The 27,689-nt window shown below is 34.7% G+C and overlaps 1 protein-coding gene across 1 annotated transcript; it reads left to right on the top strand.

Moving 5' to 3' along the window:
• The first annotated feature begins 1,165 nt into the window (after positions 1-1,165).
• LOC129223967 (venom peptide isomerase heavy chain-like) lies at positions 1,166-27,299 on the top strand. Its single transcript, XM_054858350.1, has 8 exons — positions 1,166-1,218; positions 3,562-3,608; positions 10,092-10,219; positions 12,090-12,193; positions 14,329-14,413; positions 16,127-16,316; positions 18,964-19,097; positions 27,070-27,299. Exons 1-8 carry the CDS (start codon positions 1,211-1,213, stop codon positions 27,229-27,231), a joined length of 858 nt encoding a protein of 285 aa, XP_054714325.1. The 5' UTR covers positions 1,166-1,210; the 3' UTR covers positions 27,232-27,299.
• Positions 27,300-27,689: the final 390 nt, after the last annotated feature.

Raw genomic sequence — 27,689 nt, 5'->3', positions numbered from 1 at the left:
AATGTCATTAAAAAAATCATCACAGTAACACAATCATTTTTTCCCCCTTGACATCTTATTTTAAATATCGTGTGAATTATAAGCCAAAAACATTTTTCACAAAGATAAGGATAAGAGGAGGAAAGGGAAAGAGGAAATAATATTTCAGTTTTACTTTGAATCTCAAACTCTCAATGTGCAAAAACACATTAATCGTCGATCGAAAACTCTTTTTAAAAAGTTTAAGTTGTGCTTTAGTAAAGCAAAAATATTATATTAAAGCAGTAAATTATATGTTGTACATGTTGTGAAGAAATCGTGCTATGAAGAATCTTAATACTGGCAAAAAAAATAAACTATTGTTTTAAAAATACACTAAACTTTTATATTGAAAACGTTATAAATAAAATATACTGATTGAAAACCTTTTCACGTGTTACAACAAAGATCTAATATTCAAAAACTTGTCAAGAGCAAACAGTGGCAATTCTTCTATTGATGTTGTGAAAGTGACCACAGTTTAACTTGAAAACCTCACCTAAGTTCTAAATTACTTTAAATTAAGTTGCATTTAGCTCTTTTATTTCATGTAGTATAATAAGAGTGATCAAAATAAAGTTGTGTGTAGTAATGTTAAATTTTGCTTACAAAGCTATGTATATTCTTATTTAATAACCAGGTTTAGCTATCCTAACTAGATTCAGTTTCAAATTTTGATTATATTTTTGTATTGACCACATATGGGGTTCTGATGGTATGAGCTCACATCAGTGTTTAAAGGGGAGCGCAGAGCCTGAAAGGTTGATAATACCTTGTTCTTGCTATCACAGTTAAAGTTATCCATGTGAACATAAACATTTTTTAAAGGATACAAAATTGATCCGGAAAAAATGAGAACCGAATTAAGGTTCCAGGACAAAAAATATTTTTAATTTAGTTTAAACCCTCATAAAATTCTACCTGAAGTAAAAATTGCTTGAAGTTGAATTTCAGTTTCAAAATGCGAATTTAGAAAAATATTTTTGAATTTTGAATGTTACTTGTTATCGAGGAAACTGTATAATGTTAACAGGTGGCATAGTGGGAAGAAAATCCAACTGATAACAAGAATTTTTTGATTAGAGGAAAACAACTGAGATTTGGCAGAAGTTGATTTGCGATGTGATGTATTTATGTGGAAGAAAATGATAAATTGGTGCACTATTTCCCAGTAACCACTACTGAACTGAAGATGTTTGGGTGAGTATCCCCTTTTACTGAATAACTTCATTTGCAACTACAGTTAAGGCATCTGTTGTAAATTTGCAAATTCATTTATGGGATGAATAAAAATAACAATATATATACATATATATATATATATATATATATATATATATATATATATACATATATATATATATATATATATATATATATATATATATATATATATATACTATTTAGTTTTCTTAATTCGGAATTCTTTCTATTTAAAACGGGTATTTATACCTAAATTTCATTGTTCTCTCCATCCCAAATTAGTCACTACGTTTAGGTCGAAAATTTTGTCCTAAATTAGTCGCTACAATTGAATATTTCTTTTTAAAAATATTTCAACTGATGGTCTTATGATTTCATGAAGCAATTTTTCAGATTTCTGGGTGCTATGCTGTAAATCGAAGGTTCCCTCTGCGCCACCTCTCCCCCCTCTTTGGCCACTGATATGAGGTCATACCCCTCCCCCCATATGTGATCAATACAAGTTGTACAATTTGAATCTGAAATTAAAGCTTGTTACGATAGCTGAAACTGGTTAAATAATTAAAATATAGAGAATTTCTGGCACAAAATGTCACTACTCTTAACTATATTTTAAGCATATTATTGTTGGTACACATAAAATCAAAGACTTAAAACTAAACGCAAATTAATTTCAGGTACAAAGGCGAAGTGGACATGAAATTAATTCCAATGACTTTCACATAATCAGTGGGAGGGCTAGCACTGCTTATCCTTCGCAAGTTTTTGAAAACTAAAATGTGACTGTGGCAAAGCATAATTCAAGAAATTTTCAATGTCAAACCCGACATTTTGACTTTAGGTATGGCAATGCTGAAAATCCAGAGTCAGAGATATCTGAATGAAAAAAAAAACACTAAAACACTCAAAAAAGGCGATAATATTTGACATTTGACACCCTCAGAGTCCTCCGGACCTACCAATTGCATGGTTTATCCGTAAGCAATAATATTAAGAACATTTACATGTGACTAAAAAATTGAGTATTTCAATAAATTATAGTTAGCTTTACTGTTTAACTTTATAATTTTTTCGTTCACACCCTCTTAAAATCCTTCTACGCCACCCTGGGATGGGGGACGTGCCCCAGGTTGAGAACCGCTGTTGTAGCTCATATGCAACAACATTTACTCTCAAGCATTTGCTCCTTAAATCAGTACTAAATTACATAGTTTCAAAAATCCAGGTTTCGCACTCTTAGGTCACGCCCTATTTGGTAAGGACTTTTCCACCAACAATCGCATATAAATTCATCTTCTAGCTCAGAGTTTCCCAAAGTGTGGTCCATGGACCATTGGAAGCTCACAAGCTCTGACCAAGGATGGCGTTAACCTGTAAAAAAGTGCAAAATGAGTAAAAAATAATAATTGCAATCGCAGGAATTTAATGCCTAAGCATCGAATTCACTTATGCCATTAAAACATTTATTTTGTACTGGTATTTTACGTGGGACTATTTGATTTTCCACTGTGGAAAACATTATCAAACTGAGTCTCTTAGCCGACTATCAAAACGTATTTGGAACTTTTAGCAATTTATTATTTAAAAACTCAATATCAAGAGAAAATTCCAAACCCTTCACGGTAAAATTTCCCCATGATAGAATAAATTTCTAATTTGTTTCGTGACAATTTCACACATTCTGCTTTCATCTGATTTAAAAATTCAATGTTACAAGAGAGCATTCCAAAAAACTAATTAAAATTTCTCCATGTTGAGATAAATTTCTAATTTGTTTCGTGACAGTTTCATACGTTCTGCTTTCATCTGATTTAAAAATTCAATGTCAAGAGAGCATTCCAAAACCGTTGCTTAAAAATTTTCCCATGCTAGGATAAATTTATAATTTCTGATAATTTCATACATTCTGCTTTCATTTGATGATTTTAGAACACATTAGGCAAAAGTTTATCATATAATTCACTCTGTTTTGGAATGCTTAAACATTAAATTTCCAAACTAATTTTGAATCTAATCCTAAGCAGAGGGTCTATGAAGAACAGAAAAAATAGCAAGAGGTCCACAGAAAAAAAAAGTTTAGGAAACTCAACTTTGTACCAAAGATAGTTACTTCAGCTTGAGAACTAAAGCAAATATTCAAAAGGAAATATTTCAATTTTTAAACCTTAATTTGAGCTTTAAAACACTGATAATATTCTATACCGTCTTAAACAAACGACTTTTGTCATTAACATATAGCCCGTTTCTAGTATATTAATTAGTTGAAGTATAGCTATGTATTTAAGCTTTTTATGAAGTGAAGTATTGTGCACTAAGTTTGTTGTTTCTTTCCGAATTCAGGACACTGTATGTCTTTGTGCTCTTGTGTGCTGCACAGTTCGTAGTGGGTAAGTATAACCGAGTATAATTAAATAAATCCATGATACACTGAATTAAGTTATATTCTTTATTTGATTACATTCATTCAGCCTAACTTCGAGCCACTTCGGTCATCTGTGCGCCACTTGACATTTCACAGTATATTTGACATTAAAATAAATAAATAAACTGGAAGGCCCAGTGCCCTTACCTTGCAAAATTATGAAGCACGTTTTTAACTTCCTTTTACCGAAAAGGCAGTATTGTATTCGCGAAAAAAAATTTCACTCAAAAATCGGCCTTAATTTTCATTTTGCTCGCCCCCGAACAAATATTGAGTTTTTTTTTTTTTTTTTTTTCAACCCGACCACACGTGGATATATGCCTAAGAACGTATAGGTTAATGATTAAGTCTTGCTAAACTTTCAATAAACAGCAGTAACTAAAGAAGTTTTACCTTAGTTCAAGTTACTTTAGTTAGAAAAATACGCTGATTCCAATGATTAAATTTAGTATTATAGATAAGAGACTTCAATACGTTACGTAAAAAAAATTGAGTAAATTAAGGGCATTCCCTCATGTTCGAATAAACATTTGAAATCGAGGAAAAACTGAAAATTTTGACTTTTTAAAATACGATTTCATCATCAAGGAATTAAAAAAAAATTACTAAATTAGAGCAGATATTTATACATAGTTTTTTTAATCTGAATCATTTTCGTTGTTCTGTTTTCATTAAATAAGCTAGAAGAGTTATTTGAAATCTGAAGTAAATTGGCAAGTTTTCAATCTTTGTTAATATCCCAGATTCAAAAAAAAGCCCCCAATGAATTTGACTTTTCTTTTCATACGAGAGATTTGCTTATAGAATATGGAAATATTTATTTTTTAAGTTTATGTTTATAACTTACGAAGTTATTGAGTCTCAAACTGGCTGCCATGAACTTTGAAAATTTACGCTTAGCGTAAGCATCAACTTCTAATTTCAATAACAAACCAACAAATAGTTTTTAAACTTTCATACTTCGCATTCCCTCATAGATATGCATGACTTACCTAAATAAAAGTTTTCATTGAAATCTGTGACATGTCAGTCACAGCTGATTTGCTCATTTCGCATGAAATGACCCATGTACTAGTTAAACTAGCGCACGATTTTCATTTATTTCCTTTGATCAATTCTCTTTAATGTTTTCTCGTTTGGATATTGCAGTTAATTTGTATAACAGCTTTGCGTGACACGGAAAAAAAGGTTAAATTTCTCATTACACATTGGAAACTACTTGACTTTATAAATGGGTGCTAAAAATTTTTCTCACGCTATTATTTCATAAAAATTGAAATGGAGCTTTGAATTGGGAGTCTGCTGTGGCCCTCTGTCCCGATTTTTGAAGAGCCGTGTCCCTATTTTTTTTTTAATCAAAAGTCTTTTAATCAATAAAAAGTTTAAAATTCAACTGTCTAAGTTTTTTTTCTTTTTTAGTCAGTTTTAGGGACCCTGCCCACCTAATCTGCGGCACCTGCACCTCCTTTGACCCCCTTTTGTTTCGTATACCTGTTGCCTATGAGTAACCACCGTTACATCGCGCTTAACAATTATGTTTAGTTACTAAGCCTTATAGGCCAGTGCCAATAATGTTTGAGACCAAAAAAATTTAGAACAGGATGAAACCAGTTCGAAAGGTAAGAAAATCTAATAACATTAATAGGAAAAATAAATTACGGGCGAGCTGAGTTCGGGAAGGGGGGTGTAGGGGGGTTTAAGGGGGGGAAAACGGTTTATCACGATTTCCGGAAAAACTAAGCGTCCTATCGAAAAAAACTAAATTGCAAAGTTGTTGGTAATAAAAAGATCTACAACTTTTGCATTTGCACTTTTTTTCTATAACCTCAAAATATATGCGAAAAATTCAAAAAACCGACTTTTTGGTTTTTTATTTTTATCTCCCACAAAAAAAATTTTTTTTTTCACTAAATTTAATGAAAAGTTACCTTATTATGTCCCAAATACACTGTAATTTTTTGGATTTAAAATATTTATTTTTTCTCCTTATTTTGGTTCAGTAGTAAAAAAGCATCAGAATTTTCAATCAAAAATTCTCACGTCAAAATATCTGATTTTTTTAAAAAATCGGAGCAAGTTTTTTTCGTTGGAATCTCTACTTTTTGATGGTATAAAAAACAATATACAATACTATGGAAACTTTTCGCAAAAAATGAAGAAAATCAAAAAAACTCGAATTTGAAAAAAAAATCATCACTATGTAAAATTTTAAGCTATTTATTAAATAAACAGCAAACACAATAATTAACAGCAAACACAATTGGAAAACTGATTATTTTTCATAATATTCAAGGTTACACAGTTCGAAATTGCGGAAATTACTCATTTATCCCATTCTACAGTGTAGCTTGCTATTCGTAACTCTAAAAAACTATAGGGGGCACTGCAGTCACCGTCTAATGGTGGATGAGAAGGGTATAAAACAAATGCATGCTGTAGCTTGATTTTTAATTATTTTAATATATTTTTATTTTCAGTTTGTGTCAATGTAACATGAAAAATTTCATTTTTCGAGTAATTAAAGTGTACATTTTGATAAAGAGCTTAAAATTTTTACATAGTTATGACTTTTTTTTTTTTTTTTCAAATACGAGTTTTTTGATTTTCTTCATTTTTTGCGAAAAATTTCTGTAGTATTGTATATTGTTTTTAATACCATCAAAAAGTAGAGATTCCAACAAAAAAAACTTGCTACGATTTTTTTAAAAAATCAGATATTTTGACGTGAGATTTTTTGATTGAAAATTCTGATGATTTTTTACTACTGAATCAAAATAAGGAGAAAAAATAAATATTTTAAATCTAAAAAATTACAGTGTATTTGGGACATAATAAGGTAACTTTTCATTAAATTTAGTGAAAAAAAAATTTTTTTTGTGGAAGATAAAAATAAAAAACCAAAAAGTCGGTTTTTTGAATTTTTCGCATATATTTTGAGGTTATAGAAAAAAAGTGCAAATGCAAAAGTTGTAGATCTTTTTATTACCAACAACTTTGCAATTTAGTTTTTTTCGATAGGACGCTTAGTTTTTCCGGAAATCGTGATAAACCGTTCCCCCCCCTTAAACCCCCCTACACCCCCCTTCCCGAACTCAGCTCGCCCGTAATTTATTTTTCCTATTTATGTTATTAGATTTTCTTACCTTTCTAACTGGTTTTATCCTGTTCTAAATTTTTTCGACTTTTTACCATTTTCAAAGCTATTGGCACTGGTCTATTAATTACTAAACTAAATGAAAAGATAAAACCACAAATAATTCATTTATAAAGAAAAGGCAAAATAATTTATAACAAGGGAAATTTAAAAAAATTACGAAAACCACAAAATTATACATTTAGTACAGTAAAATTAGGCCAAAAAATGACCAAACCCAAACATCCAAAAAAAAAAAGGTGAAACCTGTTGCAAATTACTTCTTACCCTTCCAGCAAGAAGGGGTAAAAAGTCCCAGCACTTTGCGCGTCGGGTTTTGGGGGGAAGGGGGGGGGAGACGAAATAATCCTCTATTTAAATAAAAATAATTCCTATTACTTAAAAAAAATTCTGAAACCTCGCAGAAACCACTCTATAATAGTAAAACAATCAACTCTCACATAAAAAAATTCTAATTAACAGGGGTGCACAGGCGGGGGGAATGGGGGGGGGTGTTCATGGAGCAGCTTTGCGTCATTGGAATTTTTAAGGCAGTTTTTTCAAGGGGTATTTCTTTCCTTATTGAGGACTTTTATTCTGGATGGGTACTCCGTCACACTTAAGGGGTGCGCCATCGCTTTGATAAGGGGGGGGGGCCTGATTGATGTTGATTCTAAAATCAACTATTGAAGTTCACGAAAAAATTTCCTTGACTTAAACTTTTCCGAAGTACAAAATGCCTCACAATGATATGGTAATGTCAGAATGATAAAAGAATCTAAAAAGAATATCTAAAAGATCTAAGCGAGCTCAGTAACCAAATTATTTGTGACTGGAGTTATTAAATCGTATAGAGCGTTGGAAAACAGAATTTCTGTGCAGCATAAAAAAAGTCCAAACTGACCAAAGTTTCCCTACTTCTTCTTGATTAACTTACTTCAATTTTTCTACAATCTTTTGCCATCACCGTAAGGGTGGGACAAACCGGAATTGCCAATAGTGAGACGGGCAATGTTGCAATTCTGCACCCTCTAAGTCGGTAGGGGTTCTCATTTGCAAACACAAAGCTACCTCCCTTTTACGCAGCTGGTTATGTGAATTATGCTAAATATGCAGACATATACTTGCAACACTATCTAAAACTTTTGAGTACATTATGCGATAAAAAAATTTTGATCACATCAAACATGAGCTAAAACATCAGCTATCCAACGATCTAACGCACTGACAAATTCAGGTGGTCTAGAACCTGTAGTGATTCAACGATAGAACAAGTCTTGATGAGAGCAATGAGCAATACAACAATGGAATGCTAAATATTTACACCTTTTTGTCTCCCAGTTTGGAAATCACAATCCGTTTCTAAAGCCCCAGAAGTTTCTTCTCTCTCAAGTTGGTATGGATATTGCTCGCTGATAATAAGGTGAGTTGCGATGAGACCTTTAACGTTCGGGTAGTAACATCAAATCATATTGAAGGCAAACAATTTTGTGACATTTCTTTGTAAAGGAGGTAAGCAGTATGTCTTTAGCTTCTGTTACGAGAGTAGTTACTATCTGTAAAGATGTGTAAGCCCAAACCATCTTTTACACCGAATGGTATGAACAGTAAAGATGGAATAACAAATTGCGAAAAACTTCTGGTACGAGTTATGCGCTGATCCTCCATCAGTATTCGATGAATCTGGTTTCAGAAGGAAAGAAATCCTGTATCGTTAAAGTACTATTATCTGAAGCAAAAGGTTCATCCAACATCACAGAACGAACAGCTGGTGTCATATATGAGGCAGTGAGAAAAAAAAGGGATGTAAGTGGACATTTTCAAGTTTTGAATAAAACGCGTTTAAAGATAAGATCCTAGGTCGGCTTTCATTGATTTTCTTTTATAAATCATGCTGTATAGAAGCAACTACCAGGTCTACTAGTACCATTTCTTGCCTCAAGATAGAGGAGAGGTTCACCAACCATTTGTACTGGTTATCTCCAAATTTTTAATTTTGCCCTTTGCTTTATCAAAAGGGCAAAAATTTTGCCCTTTGCCTCAGTGTAATAGATGGAAGATACCTGCTTGAACATATTTTTGGTAATGATATGTAAGCTTCAAGGAAATATGCAGTTGCAGTTGGTAGGTCACTTGTAAGTATGGGAAAACTAGTGTCATTTTTGATGGGTGCAAAGAAAGCACCACAGAAATATAATCTGCGTCCTATTACAACAGCCAAGCCTTCTGCTCTAGAAGACTTTCTGCGTCTTAAATCTTGTGCTCTCTCTGAGGGGTTCATTGGATATAGTGAATGTTTGAAAAGTCTGAAAGTAGACTGAAGTGCTCAGTTATATGCACAAACTTTGTTAGACATAGCTGCAACAATAACGATTTTGCTGAGGATCTAGATTCCAAAAAACATCTTGATAACGAAGACTTTTTGTTACAAGCTTAGGAGAAATCATTTGAAAGCAAAAAAACAGTTCAGCGTTATTTTTCTGGCCAATTAATCAAATGTGCGCCATCAGAGGGGGTGGGGGGGAAGGATAATATTTCAGTATATAATTTCGTTTTGGGACGTGAGCTACTGTTCTTATGGGATAAACAGTCCTGATTTAATGCACTTTAGATTTGCATGAAATAATACTTCTACTTGAAATAAAAGGTGGGGGGGGGGTTGAGGATTTACTTTATTTGGCAGAGGGGGGGTGTTGTAGCTTTGAGAGGAGGTGCACCATCGCTTTTGGAGGATGGACACACTTGATTTCTAACAATTTTCTTAGCATAAAATAATGTTTCCATATGAAATGTATGGAGGGGGGTTCGGGGGTTCTGCTTCGCTTTACGGGGATAGGGGGGCTCTGTAGCATTGGTGGGTTATGTCATCCCTCTTGGGGACCAAACGCCTTTAATTTCATGCTTTTAAATTTAGTATAACATAATATTCTCACTTTAAATTTACTCTAAAAATTCTGGAAAAATACCCAAATCAGCAATTTTTAGATGCCCCCCATTCCAAAACCCGACGCACAATGGGGTGGGACTTTTTACCTGTTCTTATTGGGAGGGTAATAAACAATTTGCACTAGGTTTAGCTTTTTTTGGGATGTTTGGGTCCGACCCCTATTTTTACTGTACTAATTGGTACTTAGATTTGCAACGCTTACCGTTTACTCTTAACTAAAATATTTTGGTGTCTGTGTTTTTCTTGTTAATTTATCTTTTATCTTTGTAAGGACGAACTAGTATTGCAATGTCGACCACTGGTGATTTCGCCTTACTTAGAAAATAAAAATTTGGAGTTTAAACGATACTGTTTCTGTTTCCATATAGGTGAACAAATACAAAAACTTTACGATCCACTCACAGGCCCTAATTGCGGAAAAAGCTTGTTCCTTCCTGAAGACAAAGATCGAATTGTTGGAGGAGGGTATGTCAAGCATGGAATGTATCCTTGGATGGTACGTAGTTCAATTCAATTCAGTTCATTTTATTTCAATATGGGTAATATTTTTTACAAATGTACACTTCACTTTTGAAATAAAAGAAAAAGAAATTACAAACAAAAATACATTTCACCCTGTCTATTTAAAAATCCCTGATTGAGTAGGTGGGAGTAAAGGCTATAACAATAGCCTGCTAGGTCCCACCACTCAGAAAAGAAATTAATTTAGGGCCAGTTTATAACATAAGATAGTAACAACAAAAATGAATGCATAATCATACAAAGAACACATAAACACAACACAAGTATGTGGAACTTTATAACAAAATCAAGGTATGGTATACTATTGCAAATATGCTACTTTATCCTTAATTAACTGCAGTAGAGTTGAGTATAATTTTTTTTAGCCTTTTCTTAAACAAATTTCGACTATTAATGGTTTTTAAACAATTGGGTAAGGTGTTCCACAATCTAGATCCGTAAGAGTTAACGCATAAGTAGTCAACTGAAATCAACATTTTTGGCAGCAGATTGTTATGGCTATTTGTAATTGTGAAAGAAATTCCGAGAATTAAATTATTCAGGGATGACTTCAAGCGTAGCTCCAAAAAATATCCATAATTAAGTATAAATATATTTAACACAAAACTTTCAAAAAATTATATATGCATCTGAGAAATAGTTTTTTTTTCCTTCTTCTTTTAACCAATTTTCTTTATCGGAGCAAAACCTTATAAACATCTTGTACAAGGCTGCCCCAAAGTTAAGTTATTGGGAGGAGAAAAACTATCGATTTGCCGAATGATAATATATGAGCATGCCTTGCACCCATACCTACACTATATTTATCACCAAAATTTTGGGACGTTTTCAAAAATTCAAATTTTTAAGTTTCTCAAGAAATAAAAGACCAATCGTCTTGTAACTTTTGTCACTTGCCCCAGAGGTCATATTCCAATAAAAATTTAATCACCAGCTGCATTTAGGGGATCAGCAACAAATTGAGGAAAACAAAAATGTTTTTTGATCATCCTTCCTCGTAAATGACTGAGAATAAGCCGAAAAATTCAGAATAAGCTGTAAAATTCTACGTACAATATATTTACATACTTTTGAGAAAGTATCGCTGATATTCACGAAAATATAAGCATTTCTTTCAAAGAAGAAGCAGACTCGGAAAAGTTTGGGAACCCTTGGCTCATTCTAACTTAGCCTCAAGTTACTAAAAGTTTTGTAAAAACATCAACTGCTTAAATCGTAATCGCGCAAATTTTAACTTCAAGAAAAGTATGGGCGCATTTAAACGTTGGTAGGTACTTCTTTTATTCTGAAGCAATTTCTAAGAAAAGTTTCTTACAACTTGTTTTAAAGTAACTTTAAATGACTTACCCTCTTGTCATTCTTCACTTACGATAAGTTTGCTAATTTTTGAGTTAAATAAAAGGAATTCAAATCATTTCTCCCTAAGCAGAAAATTCTGGCTGCTGGTCCAATCCGTGGCATGGAAACTGACTTGCACCATTTCACATGCGTTGGGTTTGGGGGGGGGGCGGTAGACATGGTCGACGCATTTGCTCCGTGTGGCCAGTAAAGAGTTCGAAAACCCTCAAAAGGTCCCTAGCTGAGTAAAGGTTTTTTATGTGCCACCTGGCTGTAATTCTTGATTGAAAAAACTTTAATTTGTCAGAAAAGAAACGAATTAACGGTTATAGTTAAATAAATACCTTAGTGCTTGAACAGTAATATAAGAAATAACAATGTTTAATTGCATAAAATTGAAGATTACTGCATACACGTGTTTCGGGGTTACACAGAACACCTTTTTCAATGCAAAAGAAGTGAGCTTACGGATGAAAAGACAATTTAAGGTTGTTGTTTCTTTCCAGGTATCTTTGTATGAGAAACAGGGAAGCAGTCCTTTCAAACATGTATGTGGTGCTACTGTTTTGAATGACCGTTGGATCGTGACGGCGGCACATTGTATCGACTAGTAAGTGGTAAAACACTTGTTTTTGTTTCTTGAAAGACAAATGTTTTCTGTCTGGAAATAGAACAGAGTTTTGACAGGGGTGCCCACCCCCATAACAGCAAGGGCACACCCCCCTAAATAATCACGCAGACCCCCTCCCCAAAAAAAAACAAGAGCACTCCTAAAAATTTCAATGGTGTAGTCTGCGCCATGACCCCCCGCCCCCCACCCCACCCTGCCCCCTAGTTGGGCAACCCTGATTTTGAGTAACTAAAGGAGGATTTTGATGCTTATAATAAAACGTAATGAAAGTTTTCATCTGCTAACAAAAACATTCCGTCAGGTATGTTAGTAATCATTGCAGGTGAGTGAATGTGCCCCTAAATATCAGCAACATTAGTCGTTTCTTTCTCGAAAAATACTTCATCAAAACTTCAGATTTGGAAAATTTTCTGGTTGATTTCTTTGCGACGGAAAAACAATTATGTTTAAAATAGGTTTTGAGTCAATATTATTGTATTCTTTCAAACTTCGAATATACAAAACAAAAGAATAAAAGAAACACGACCTCCTTGTATGCTAATAAATTAGTAGATGTTTTAAAATGACTCAAATGAAATTTTTGTATGTAAACTCATGTACGCGTGTTAGAGGTAATACTTCTAAAATGCTTATAGTTTTTCTGATGAATTCTTGAAATTTTCTACGTCTATAAAGAATGATGAAATATGGGATAACACATTCAATTTAATGAAATTTGATGTTTTTGTTAGCAAGTGAGATCTGATGTTGCAAAAAAAAAAAAAAAATAAATAAAATAAAAAAAAAAAAAAAAACAGTAAACGTAAAGTGTAAAAGGTGCAATATAAAGTTAGCTCAGAATAAGCAGATAAAAATACTTTTACCCTTCCTCCAGGTTATCTCAAACCGATGCAGAAAATATATTTTTACAACTATTCATAATCGAACTTTCTAGTATTTAACAATATTAAACACAACTTTTACCGAATCTCGCTAAACTGGCAGAGTTTAGTTTACAATCTGCTAGCATGATACAGTACAACCTGTCTACAACAATACCATTGGGACCTAAAAAAAAATATCGTAATAGACAGGTTATCGTTATAGACAGTTTGATTATTCATGCTGACATTTTGCTGGGGCCAAAAAAATATATTGTTATAAACAGTTTATCGTTGTAGATAGTATCGTTATACATAGGTTTCACTGTACATGTGAAAATGAATAATCAAAAATGTACAAGACCAACGTAACAGTTTCCAAAAAACAGTAAACTCGCGATTATCGGCGGTCGAATTATCCGTGGGTCTTCACTTTTTTTTTTTTTTTTTTTAACTTTTATGATTGTGTTGTCATTCGCTTTTAGATTTTACAAATATTTTTTACATTCAATGTTAGTAGATGCATTGCAGCAATGTTTTTAGTTATTGTTTAAATGTATGTGTGAGTATTATTAATACTTTTTTGCTATTGTATACCGTTAGTATCGTTTTTTACGCATAAATCGAACTATCCGCGGTTACCGTGCCACCCTATTCCGGAAATAATCGGGAGTTTACTGTACATCTAAATCACTTAATGGGGTCGTTTCCAAAATTTTAAACGTATTTTTATCTGAAAGAGCATGCTTAAAAACATAAACTAACCATTTTTTAAATATTTTGTTTAAGTTTAATATTTTTAAAAAAATTACTAAAATTGGTACGTTTTCATTGTTTGCATTTCTTGCCGATGACATCACAAATGATGAAATACCTTTCTGCGTTGCCATTCACAGAGCAAAATATTTATTTCGCATTTTTACTCACGTGTATTGGCAACGATATGGTAGATAGCAAGCGTAGAGCGCAATTTTGATTCGCTGCTTGATTATCATAACGTGGAGACGCGGTACAAAATGCGCCAAAGAGCATCATTTGGGACGTCATCAAGACCACGCCTTGTTTGCAAAATCGGACATTTTAAAAAATTAATTAAAAAATAACTGTTGGGAAAATGAAAGAATTTTCAGGGTCCATGTTTTTTTTCCCTTATTCTTTCAATTTTGGTGACTAAAAGTACTACTTTTGACTAAAAGAAACAACCCCATTGGATATTATGTATTATATTTTATTTATTTATTTCACTTTGAACAGCAAAACTGCACCTTGGAGGTACGAAGCTTACATTGGACTTCACAAATTGAGTGAAACAACTCATCCAATAGTCAGACGCCTTAAGGTATGTAACATTCTTCCACAAGTAATCTTCATTTTTCTTAAATTATGTTTAGAGCTAAATTGTAAACCAAACGCGAGGTCAAATATTTTGAATGAAATTATGAATTTAGAACCCAGTTTGAATTTGGAAAATCAAATATATTTTTCTCATAAAGAGCTCATCATAATAAAAAGTTCAGCTGTTAATCGAGTATACTTCTAAACAGGGCCCAATCAAGCCGAAGAGATGCCCAGGCCCTAGTAAAATTTAATGCTCCTCTCACAAGAGAATTCGCACATTTTCAAAGTATAGTCCGACCACGAAAAGATGAGCTTTTGCTCCGCACCGTTTCAGAAGTGTCCATTTTTGTGAAGGCGCGATATGGAGAGAAAAGATGGAATGGAAATTGCAAGTGCGTCATTAGTTTTATGAATTGAATACGTCACCTAGGAGGAAAGTAGCCTAAGAGGTAAAACATTTTAATTTTGTGCGGTCAAGACAGTTGTCTCATTGGTCAGGTCACATCCTACGTAAGTGGGTGGTTCTTAGTTTTACTTCTTTCAGCTGCCATTGGTCAGAGATAGCAAGGCCCCCCGATAATTAATTTCAATTAAAAATTGACTCCAGTAGGGTTGCAGTAAAGAATACAAGGCTTGTCATTTTTACTTTTTCGCCAACTCAACGCAGTTACTGCTGCAACTTTAATCTTTCAGATCTAAATAATCACATGAAGAAGGAGTAAATATAGGGGGAATATTTACTCCTATACTAGGAGTAATTTTTTTTCCATGTCACCAAAATGTTGCTGAACTCCAAAACATGGCACGTGTCTTTTCTTCCTTCGCTACCTTTTTTAAGGAATAGACCCGTTTTCTCAAATGGCTGACAAGGGTCATTTGTTCGCTGTCGGACTATAGTTGTTTCAAAAAAAAAAAGGGAAGAAAGAAAGAAATTGACCTTATTTTGGCACCCCTAAAATTATCGTGCTCACTAGTCTGATGCACGGACCCGCAGGACCGTGCGTTAATTAGGCCCAGCTTTTAATACTTACTTCTTACCTTTAAGAGGTCTAATTTCATCAATTAATCAATAGTTAACTCCATAGTCAGATCCAGTTAGTCTGAACAAACAAGTTGTACGATATACAACTTTGAAAATGTATTACTTTATTTTTTACTGGTTTAATCATTTGCTCGAAAATAATAGGGTCGTTTCCGAAACTTTAAAAGTATTTTTTTTTCTTAAAAAGCATGCTTAAAAACCTGGGGATTGGCCCTTTTTTAAATAATTTGACAAAGTTTAATATTTGTTAACAATTATTTTAATTGGTGCGCAGATTGAAATTCATTTTTTACACTTCTGCATATGACATCACAAGTGATCAAATGCCCATTCACTAATGCCATTAGCACACAGCGAAAATTATCATAACCTGGAAGCGTGGTAGCGCGTCAATGGAGTAGCGCGCCAAAATACATCACTTGTGACGTCATAAAGACCATGCCTTATTTCCAAAATCAGAGTATTGAAAAATTAAATAAAAATAACTGTTGGAAAAATAAAAGTTTTTTCTTTTATTTTTCCAACAAAAAAAAAAAACGCTCCATGCGGTTATTTTTTTTTTTTTTTTTTTTATTTTATCAATTTTAGTGACTAAAAGTAGTACTTTTGACTAAAGGAAACAACCCCATTCTTATTCATTAAAAAAAAATTTTATTCTTTTTCTTCATACAGATTTCACACATCTATGTCCATGAAGATCACAACAAATACACGCACACCAATGACATTGCTCTATTGAAGACCGCCGATCCCATTGACATTTCCAGCTCAGATGGGTACATAAATGGCATTTGTTTGCCAAAAGGAAATGAGGATCCTGAAGGGCAAGGTGTGGTTACTGGATGGGGACATGAACGTTCTTGTAAGTTTTTACAAACTTTAATTTAAACAGTGGCGTCACTACAGGGGGCGGTCCACCCCGGATGTCATCCATCTAGGGGGTGACACCCGAAGTGGAATTGCAAGTTTCTGAAAAATATGAAGCTAAATGCATTTTTAAGACTACAAATTTAAAATTTTGGGGGAAGGGAATCCCCCGGATCCTCCCTCTTCCACCCCACATCATAGGGTTAATACTATACTCAAGATTAGGTTCATATTATCAGTACTTGGACTGAAAATTGTATGAATTTCAAGCTTACATAATTCACGCAATTAATATTCTATAAATATAAAACTCTAAATAAATTTAAAATATTAGAACTTTTTTTTACGTTTGTGGGGGTGAGAGGGGGTGATCCCGCAAATTGTAACCCCGGGAGTGACCCATGCTAGGTACGCCACGGGTTTAAAGCATGAAATAGTTTACTTGCTCTGTTGCAACAAACTTACATCTATGTTGATTTATTTACCAAATTTGCTTAATTGCTATAAAACAGAAAATCGAGAAACTTCTTTTTTTCAAGCAATCAAAATTACTTGCTTTTTCTTTCCCCTGACTTGACGTTTCTCTTTGTGACTGGTAGATAGCGAGTCACGTGATCTTAATAAGAAAACTTATGTATGCTTGCATATGTTCCTCAGGATCTCTCCTCAAGCAAAATTAGCATTCAGTAGCTCTTTTATCGTCTTTGCTGCAGGATAATAATTCACGCTTCGTAATTTGTTTACCAAATTCAATTAATTGCTTCAAATCAAAAAACAGAGAAACTTTTTTTCCTTCCTTTTTATAAGAAATCAAAATTACTTATTGCTTATAATTTCCCTTTGGCCTGGCGTTTCTCTTTGTGACGGGTAGATAGCGAGTCACGTGATTTTAATAAGCAACCTTATGTATGTTTGTATATATTCCTCAGGATCATATTTCCTCAAGCAAAATTAGAATGTAGTAGCTCTTTTATCTCTTCTTTTCTGCAGACTAAAAATCTTTACGCATCTTAATGTTTTTTGTTTCTTTTTTACAAATATTATACAAGCGGTTTGTTAAAGAACACACACGGTCAGAAAATGCTAAATTTTATGCTACTCAATAACGATTATGTATAGATAGCAGTTTTTAAAATAACCATGTTTCATCATGTTTTTTCATACTAGTGTGTTTCACTTAAATTTTCAGCTGTACAACCTTCCTTACTGTATAGAATATTTATTTTTTGACGATTACTTTACGTATGATAGTTCCAATTTTAATGCGTAGCGATTTATCAGCGTTTTTTGCATACGATATAGTATGAATAAAGTATCTGAAAACATGGTCTGAAATGTATGCAAAGCTAACATTTAGTAACATGGAATAATCAACTATTCTGCAGAACATACAACTTTGAAATAAGAAAAAATAAGTTTCGAAAATTAAGAAAAAAAAAGGAAACTTTTCCAAACTAAATTTTAACTGCAAAACTAATTTGTCAGTATTTTTTTTTTTTAACCACAAGTTGTGTTTATTATCCTCACTTGACCAAAGTTGAGGTTGCTCTGATATTTCAGACTGCCGTAACGACGGTTGTTTTTAATGTTTATTTAGAGAGCGAAATTTCTGTCGTCATAATTACAAATCGTTTGTAGTTTGATTTTATTCATGTTTTTCAGGGCTTAGCTCAAGTAGACTTTACAAGAAAAAAAGTTCTTGTGTAAAATTATGTCTTTTCTTTACTAGTAATAAAGCTGAAAGTCTCTGTCCGGAGGATGTCTGGATGTCTGTGACGCGCATATCGCCTAGATCGTTCGGCCGATTTTCATGAAATTTGGCACAAAGTTAGTTTGTAGCATGGGGGTGTGCACCTCGAAGCGATTTTTCGAAAATTTGATGTGGTTCTTTTTCTATTCCAATTTTAAGAACAAAATTATCATAAGATGGACGAGTAAATTACGAAATTATCATAACGTGGAACCGTAACATGGGCACAAGCCAATTGGCGAGATACGAAATCATCATAACGTGGAACTGTAACATGGGTACAAGCCAATTGGCGAGAAAATTCACCATACATTATTTACGAAATTATCATAACGTGGAACCGTAACATGGGTACAAGCCAACTCGCGAGAAAATTCACCATACATTATTTGTAAATATACAGGCGAACCAAAAGACCTATTTAATTTTTCTATTACAGGCAAAGTCATGCGAGTACCACTAATCAAGAATAAAACACCAGCATAAATGAATTTAAACAGCCCAACTTCATCTGAATACAAAATTTCCAGATTACCAATTCCCAGCACTTATGATGGATAAGAAAAAAAAATACATAACGTTATGCACTATAAATAATTTTTATAAGTGTGCTGGTGGATATCGGCCATAAAATCTTTATCTTTATTACCGCATCCTAATCACCATTTCTTCTTCAATGCATATGCTTCGCATTACCTATTCTAGAAACTCACCAATCATAACATGACGGGTGCAAATTTCTTGGCCATTTCCACTCCATTCCATTAGCAGAAACAAGAAATCCAACATGTAGGGTCCTAACGCAATTCATAATTGCGAAAAACACAGTTTGAATCCAAGACTTTAAAGTTCAAATGAGTTGATCTTTGTTCATTTATTTATTTTTTAATAGGGGGATACAACTCAGACATTCTGAAGCACGTGACCATTCCACTAGTTAACAGAGCTGTATGTGACCGGGCCTATGGTGGATCCATTCGAGAAATGATGATTTGCGCAGGATCAACGAACAAAGACACTTGCCAGGTGAGATCAAACGATGTTCAAAAGTATATTCCTCAAAAACGCTATGAAACAACGTTCTTCTAATTATCAAAGTAGGGGAAAGTGGATGAATTCTGCGCTTGAGGGTAATTCTGTGGTCTTGTAAATGTTCCCTTAATACAGGGTCTGTTCAACAACTAAGGGGACTGATTCCAAAAATCAAAAGTTATTGCAAGTATCATTACAATCCTCACATATTTATAATAGCGAATGATCGAGTAACGCTGACATCATCAACAATGAAACTCGCGCCATGGTATGATAATTTGATAATATTTTTTGGAACATGTCGGGAAAATTTTACTTTAACAGGGCTGAACTGGATCCGATATCTTAATTGTTTTAAGCTACCTACTGCAGTTTAGGTTTAACTCAATGGAGTTAGGGTTAAAATTTCAACTATCAAAATATCACCAAACACCCATTAGCTTCGTTCAAATGTAGAAGCAATTTTCATAAGTTATACTTCCACGGGTGATTTTCTAGTTACTTAATAATATTCAAAATACATTCCTCCTGCATCGATACCAGTGGTGGATACAAGGGGGGAGGTCATGGGGATCATGCCCCCCCCCCCCCAATCCAGCGACAGTCTTTGAATGTTTGCTTGAAAAATAAAAAACTTGATCGAGAAAAAAAAGGATTCAATTTTTTTGGGCATTACATGGAAGTGTGGATACAAGTATGAGAGAGGGGGTCACAAGGCCCTTCTGTTCTTGAAAAAAAAGCCTAAACCAAACAATAAGAAAAAGCTTTTTTTTTTTTTTTTTTTTTTTTTTTTTTTTTTTTTTTTTTTTTTTTTTGAGCAATCACGATTGCTTATTGCTTTTATTTGACTGTTTTTGACGTCCTATCATTTTATTTTCCTACCGCCACCCTCTGCACCATCATCGTCGACCGGCTCCTCACGATGCTGCTCCTATATCGAAAGCCGTCTCCAGGTTGCATCCATATCCTACACACTCGCGCATACATACACAACTACACACGCACACATACACACACAAACACATACACACATATACACACATACAAACACATACACACACGCATACATACAGACACCTACACATACACACACACAAAAACATACACACATGCCTACACACACATACACATACCCCCTACACACAAACAAACATGCCCCCACACACACATAAACACACACGCCTACATACACACACTCGTGATTGCGAAAAACATAATTTGAATTCAAGATGTCAAAATTCAAATTATTATTTTTTTTAATTGATATATAGCGTTTCTAAAGAGTTTTCCCACGCGGAAGTCTTCAGGCGCCAGAAAATAAAACAATGAAGTTACAATGAAGTATCTGCCGCCCAAACGCTTTTTATGCAACAAATTTAATCGACGATAGTTATTGTAAAACTATTTCCAGAGCTGCAGGCGTTGCTTCAATTGATAAAACATTTGAGTGTGTAAATATTTTTTATGTAGAGTCTATTTAAAATTATTATTCCTTTATGTTGTGATTTTTAGACAGTTTCGTTTTTGTTCGTGCCGAGTTTATTTGTAAATGTGCTGTAAACAGTTAATTAGGTCAAATCAGTGTTTTGGATATTGTGTCGTGCAAGAAATGTAAAATTTTAGTTTCCTGGTAGCGCGAAACAGCGTGAAACGAGGGTTTCCGTAAATTAGCTCCTCGTGTTACTCGTAGACAGAACTGAGCTAAAAAAAAAATCCGCGTTTTGTAAGAAAACGATGACCTATAACAAAAACAATGGCTTTCGAGGGACCAAACACTGTTGTCTTTTTTTTTTTTCTTTTGCAAAGTTTAAAAAAAAACTGATGAACCCAAATCCGATGGAAACATACCCCGAGTTCCTGTATCAGACTCCAAGAACGAACTCCAGACGAACTCGTCCATCTCCGATATTTCTACAACTGAATAAAAACATTCGATGAGTATTTATCGATGTTCGTGTGGCAACTTAAGCCACGGTATAAATGATAATCCCTACGCAGGGAATTTAAAGGGCATCTTCCCTATCCGAAGGGGAATTCCAATCGGATGCAACGGACACTGCGTGTAGTTAAGACGCGTATGTGTTGACTCGGATCAAATAAGGATCCGAGTGGAATAATGGCAACTAAACCCAATATTTGTAAATAGTAGTATAGTATGTAATAGTAGTGTTGTGAGTTGTAGTATATAATAGTAGTGTTGTGATTGTAAATAAAGTGGACAAAATGAAATTAGTTGAAATCATTGAACTTGTAGGAAAACACGCAACAAGTCGCAACATGAGTGTTGCGACAGTCCGAGTTACATTCATAAATTACTTGATTTTTAATTAGATTTTCGCCGCCTTTTTAAGTGAAGTTTTAATAGTTTTTTTCTGCTTAACAAGATGTATTTGTCATAATCAGATATATGAATGAAATGAACCTTCTTTACGGATATATCTGTACATGAAATATAACAAGAAGTTCTGTCTAGAACTATACGAGCCTACTTTCCCGTATACCCATACTACTTTCTAGTGCCTGATCAATATTCTCAAGAATAGCTAAAATCGCAAGTTGTTTCAAACATATTTTTTAAATATTTAAGCTAATTTCTAGGAATAAAATATTCCTCACTCATCTAAAAAAATTAGATGCGTAAAAAGTAAAAAAATAATAAAATAAGAAAAAAAAACGAACAAATAAAATACAGCGCACCTTTTAAACAAAGCAGCTAATGCACTTTTTTCTTTAACAGCATTCAAAACTAAAAAAATAATAATTAAAATTAATAAGCTCATTAAAATAAATATACATCATATCAACAAATAAAAAAATCGTTTCTTTTTCCCCTGTTGCCAAAAATATTTTTAAAATAAATTAATGTACTTACCAAAATAAATAAAAACAATAAAAAGTCAACTTAAAAAAATAATTTTCATTGTCAAAAAAAAAAAATCGTCTGCGCATATCTTTATGTAGAAACATAAATGACTTCGAGTTTATTCGCCGAAAACTGAATACCTAAATTAAAACTTTAGCGTAAAAATAAAAACAAGTCATTTCAACAATAATTATTTCAGCCAAAACCATAGCTGCGGAGTCGGAGTCGGAGTCAATCTCATTTTGGGGTAAAGGCGTCGGAGTCAAATATCTAAGAATCGGAGTCAGTCATTTGTCCTCCGTGTATAAATTTTTGCCAAAGCTACGAAGTCTGAGTCGAAGTCGGGGAGTCGGAGTCCGATTAATTGTCGAGCATAGGAGTCGGAGTCAAGTGCCCCTAAATTCTCGGAGTCGAAGTCTGTAGTTTGGCGTCAAGAGCTATTTCCAACAAAATTTGTTTGAAAAAAATCCGTCTTCAAGTACGGAATCTACAATGACTTTCAGTTTCCCCGTAGGCGCTAATGTTAAGGGATTTGAACTGTTCAAAATTGAACGAAAATTGTTCAAATCAGAAAGATATTTTATATACAAGTTTTTCATCAAAAGCTTTTTCCTACAAAGTTTGTTTGAAGCAAATTCGCCTTACAGTTCGGAATTGCCTTGAATTTCCCCGTAGGCGCTAATGTTAAGTTTTTTTGAACTGTTCAAAATTGAACAAAAAATAGTTCAAATCAAAAAGTGAAATATGGGAATGAGGTGTCCTCGCCGAGATCTTTCGAACAAAAAAAAGTTTGTTCGAATCGGACTATTCATTCAAAAGTTATTAGGGGGGGGGGACAGACAGACAGACAGACCGACAGACATTTTCCCCCATCTCAATACCCTACTTTCCAATTTTTAATTTTTCAATATTTATTTAATTATTTTATTTATTTTTGACTTTTTTTTTGTTTTTTTCGATATTTTTAAGATGCATTAAGCCTTCTTTCATGCTTTTTACTTCTTTTTCTGACTTTTACTGGGAAAGTAGGCTGAAATATCGCAAAAAAACAAAAAAAAAGTCAAAAATAACTAAAATAATTGAATAAATATCGAAAAATTAAAAATTGGAAAGTAGGTTATTGAGATGGGGAAAAATGTCTGTCGGTCTGTCTGTCTCCCCCCCCCCCCCTAATAACTTTTGAATGAATAGTCCGGTTCGAACAAACTTTTTTTGTTCGAAAGATCTCGGCGAGGACATCTCATTCCCATATTTTACTTTTCGATTTGAACTATTTTTCGTTCAATTTTGAACAGTTCAAAAAAACTTAACATTAGCGCCTACGGGGAAATTGAAGGCAATTCTGAACCATGAGGCGAATTTGCTTCAAACAAACTTTGTAGGAAAAAGCGTTTGATGAAAAACTTGCATATAAAATATCTTTTTGATTTGAACAATTTTACGTTCAATTTTGAACAGTTCAAATCCCTTAACATTAGCGCCTACGGGAAAACTGAAAGTCAATGTAGATTCCGTACTTGAAGGCAGATTTACTTCAAACAAATTTTGTTGGAAATAGCTCTTAACGCCAAACTCCAGACTTCGACTCCGAGAATTTAGGGGCACTTGACCCCGACTCCGACTCCTGTGCCCGACAATTAATCGGACTCCGACTCCCCGACTTCGACTATGACTTCGTAGCTTTGGCAAAAATTTATACACGGAGGACAAATGACTGACTCCGATTCTTAGATATTCGACTCCGACTCCGCAGCTATGGTTTTGACTGTGGAATAATTATTGTTGACATGACTTGTTTTTATTTTCACGCTAAAGTTTTAATTTAGGTATTCAGTTTTCGGCGAGTAAACTCAAAGTCATTTATGTTTCTACATAAAGATATGCGCAGACGATTTTTTTTTTTTTTTTTTTTTTTTTTTTTTTTTGAGTGAGGAATATTTTTTTCCTAGAAATCAGCTTTTAGTGTTTTAAAAATATGTTTCAAAAAATTTGCGATTTTAGCTATTTTTGAGAATGTTGATCAGGTACTAGAAAGGAGTATGGGTATACGGGAAAGTAGGCTCGTCTAGTTCTAGACAGAATTTCTTGTTTCTTCTTTTACTGGGAAAGTAGGCTAAAAAAAAGCAGTGACCGTCGTAAGAAGCAATTATCTTAATGTTTATTTTATTATAATTCATCTGCAATAACTTTTTAGTTTCGTCAGTTAGTTAATGTTAAATCACAACTTTTATGCTAAACAACCCGACACTTAAGGCTCAGATCTATAACTTACGGGTTCCACTACAAATATCAACAAGCCCTATGCGTTTTATCAACTTGTATCTGAGATGCCGTTCAAAGTCACTATATAAATTTGAACAGGATTAAAACTTTTTTCAGTACAAATTCAAAGTTCACCGTTAGAACAGGATATATCATACTATTACTTCACGGCTTTAACAAGATGAATCCCAGGGGTCAAACCAAGTGATTTATTTTATTCATTATTACTTTAATTAGATTTAATCTAAATTCAAGAAAATTGCCGTATGTGAGACTACATTCTTAAGCATGACGTAAGGGTGCTTGTGATTCCAAATTTTTGAAAATCTTGGGTTGTCAAATCCGGAAATTTAGAGCAGACAACGTTTTCTAAAACTGAAAAATCCTTTTAAAAAATTTTTTTTTCTGGTTATTTCTATTTTTGTATGCAAATTTGAATTTTTTACAGGGAGGAAAAGAGAGGGCTGTGCCATAGTTTCTGAAAATTTCAGACCGTCTTCAGAAAGTGTTACTTGATTCCACCATGCCCCCCCCCCCTAAAATAAAATCCTGCATCCACCCCTGATTGATACACTTAGTTCGGCGCGTCTGCCACTCGTCAAACGCCCGCTGGAAGTCGGTTTTCGGAATACTGTTGAGAACCTTTGTCGTCACTGCTTGAACCGGCTCGATGGAATCGAAATGATTTCTTTTAAGTCAGTTATGTTTCATGGAAACAAGAAAAAGTCTGGTGGAGACAAGTCTACGCTGTAGGCGGGGTGAGGCGAAATTTCCACCAGCGAGAGTTTTCGTTCCTCCTCAAGACTTTCGGCACCAGTTTCGCGCACACTTTCCTCATAGCAAGATCCTTTGTTACGATGATGTGGACAGATCCGACTGAAAGGCCGGTCTCCTCACTTATAAGGGCGATGGCCTGACAGAGTCCAAAACTGTTTTCATCTTGGCTACCTGAGCATCAGTTCGAGCAGTCGGCGGACGTCCGACGTCATGATCGACTTCGACGAGCTCTCGCTCTCCCTTGAGCTCTCGTTCTCCCTTAAACATTTTGTGCCCCTCAAAAACTCTTGTGCGGCTTAAGGCATCATTCTCATAAGCCTGTTTAATCAGTTCAAAGGTCTCAGACGCGGATTTCCCGAGTTTAAAACAAAACTTCACAGCGTTGCTTGCTGGCGCGATAAAAAATCATAAAAAACCACAATAAAAAAATCACACGTCGAAAAATCCACCCCCTGTCTCAATGCATGCCCGCAGGCGACTGAATTAAAGTGCGCCTAAGGAGCCCTCTACCGAGACCGACCGGTCGGAGCGCCCTCCACCTTTCCGTTGAAGATACAGCTAACCAGTCCCGACACTTATTGAAGAGACCCTGCGGTTACTAACATTTTCAGGAGGGCTCCAAAACTTACTCTTTGAAGCACAACTTCAGCCACGCACGCTTTAACGTTATGTGTGAAAGTGGCCATCATTTTAGATGTAGTTGGTGTAAATAAGGGGTCCCATTTAAAGAGTGCATGCCCATAACTATGCCACCTTTTTTTTTAAAAAAAGAACAACAAAAATCATTCCTCAATCGATGCATTTTGCATTTTTAGTGATGGAAAGTTCTCTGAATACACTCGGGGAGAGGTGTGGGTGAAATGTGTTATGTGCCAAATTGGTGGGTACACTTAGATTGTACCGGAGCTGAAAGATCCAGTTATGTTTGCGATTTCTGTAAATATTTTCTTTTACCTATTGACATTAATCATTGTTTCGCCTTCTCGCATTTTTGATACTTGTTATAGTGGTTAAATGAAGGTCATTACGACTAGTCATGGTGAAGGGGGAAGTTGCAGCTTCAAGAGGTAAATACCTTGAGACACCTTTAGGTTGAAGTCTGACTTTGCCTCATGCCTGCAGACTTTAGCTGAGCATAATGGAGTGGCCTTCACGCCTTGGGTGACCCTACCAGGAGTATACACTCCCGACGTTCTTCACCCACTTCGCCCAGAGCCACCCCCTCGTCACGTTGAGACAGCCTGCTAGGACTTTGAGGGGGGAGCCGAAGCTCTATGCAGCATCTGTCTGAATGGTGGAAACAAGGTGACAAAACGACTCTGAACATAATCCAACATCTAGAACACTTGAGTAAACGTCTCACCATTACTTTTCAATGGATACCGTCACTTGGAAATGAGATTGCTGATGGGCTGGCTCGTCAGGGGAGTCGAGAGATCTCTCCCCATAACGGATGCCTTTCTTTTTCAGAAATTGCAACCCGTGTTAAACAAAGCATCAGTTCCTCTTGGAGACAGCCCCCTATTCATGAATGGTACAAAGCATCCCGCCCTGGCGCTGCTTTACTTCGGGCAAGTAGTAGAGAACAACAAACCGTCCTAGCCCGACTGAGAAGTGGACACACTCGAGCACAGCGACATGTGGCTGGTATTAAGGTTTTCCCCTTGTGCCCAAAATGCAATTTGACTCAGGCTGCTCCCGCCCATATTTTCTCTTGCATCGGCTGTGACCTGAATCAGCTTGTATTCCGACCCTTCTGCTGTTTTGGAGGGACTTTGTTTGCACGGCTTCATGGACTTGGTATGATGTTTCTGTCTGCCAAGTGGGACAAGCAACAACAACAAATGAAGGTCAAAAATCTAAAACTCTTTGAATTGAAAGTATAACTTTAAATCAAAAACAAAAGAGTGTGCCCAAATTTACACTTTTCCCTCTAATGTTTCAAGTGTAAATTGAATTCCGTACGCAGCTTTTACTGAAATGTTTTCAAATTATTCAAAATGTGACTCTTGCTCATAATTCCTGTAATATCCTTACATTAAAGCCTCGTCTTTTGCCTTACAGAACGATTCCGGTGGACCTCTCTTCCAAGTTAACAGTGATGGCATCGCAACTCTTGTCGGAATCACTTCTTTTGGGAGAGGATGTGGGTTGGAAGGTTATCCGGGGGTGTACACCAAAGTTTCACACTTCCGAGATTGGATGGCTACCACCATGTCCTCTTAAGTGTCCAACCGACAGCACAATAAGAATTTGCATTGTCACGAATCAATAAAATGAGTTTTTATCTTCAATCAGTCGGCTCTGTGAAATCTATATTTAGATAGAACAAGAACAAAATGTTTTCCTGACTCCTAATATTTTGTAGCTCTAAAGTTTGATTCTCCCAATATGATTTTCTTTCCATCTGAAATAGTATCATGTCTACAAAATTGAAACCCAACAACGGGGCGGACCGATTGGAGGTCACTCTGTGAACTTCCAAAAATTTCTTTATTTGGCAAATTTTGTTTGTCAATTCAGAAAATTATTGTCATTCGGCAAAGTTTGGAGTTTTATTCGATGACTAATTTTTCGAAAATTCGCCCCAGGTTCTCTACTTGAGCTTGAGCACAAAACTGCGCTTTGACCCACCCCTTTTCCATAAGACACCCTTCAAAGCCGCCCTCTGGAGAAGCATCCCG

Source organism: Uloborus diversus, chromosome 6 (assembly GCF_026930045.1).
Source record: "Uloborus diversus isolate 005 chromosome 6, Udiv.v.3.1, whole genome shotgun sequence".
Classification (NCBI taxonomy): domain Eukaryota; kingdom Metazoa; phylum Arthropoda; class Arachnida; order Araneae; family Uloboridae; genus Uloborus; species Uloborus diversus.
Note: the sequence above shows the minus strand (reverse complement) of the source record. Positions and strands in the feature narration are given on the sequence as shown.

Coding starts and splice junctions, on each gene's coding strand:
- LOC129223967 (XM_054858350.1), top strand. Junction 12,194..14,328: donor GCGGCACATTGTATCGACTA/GTAAGTGGTAAA, acceptor CACTTTGAACAG/CAAAACTGCACCTTGGAGGT. Junction 19,098..27,069: donor CGAACAAAGACACTTGCCAG/GTGAGATCAAAC, acceptor TTTGCCTTACAG/AACGATTCCGGTGGACCTCT.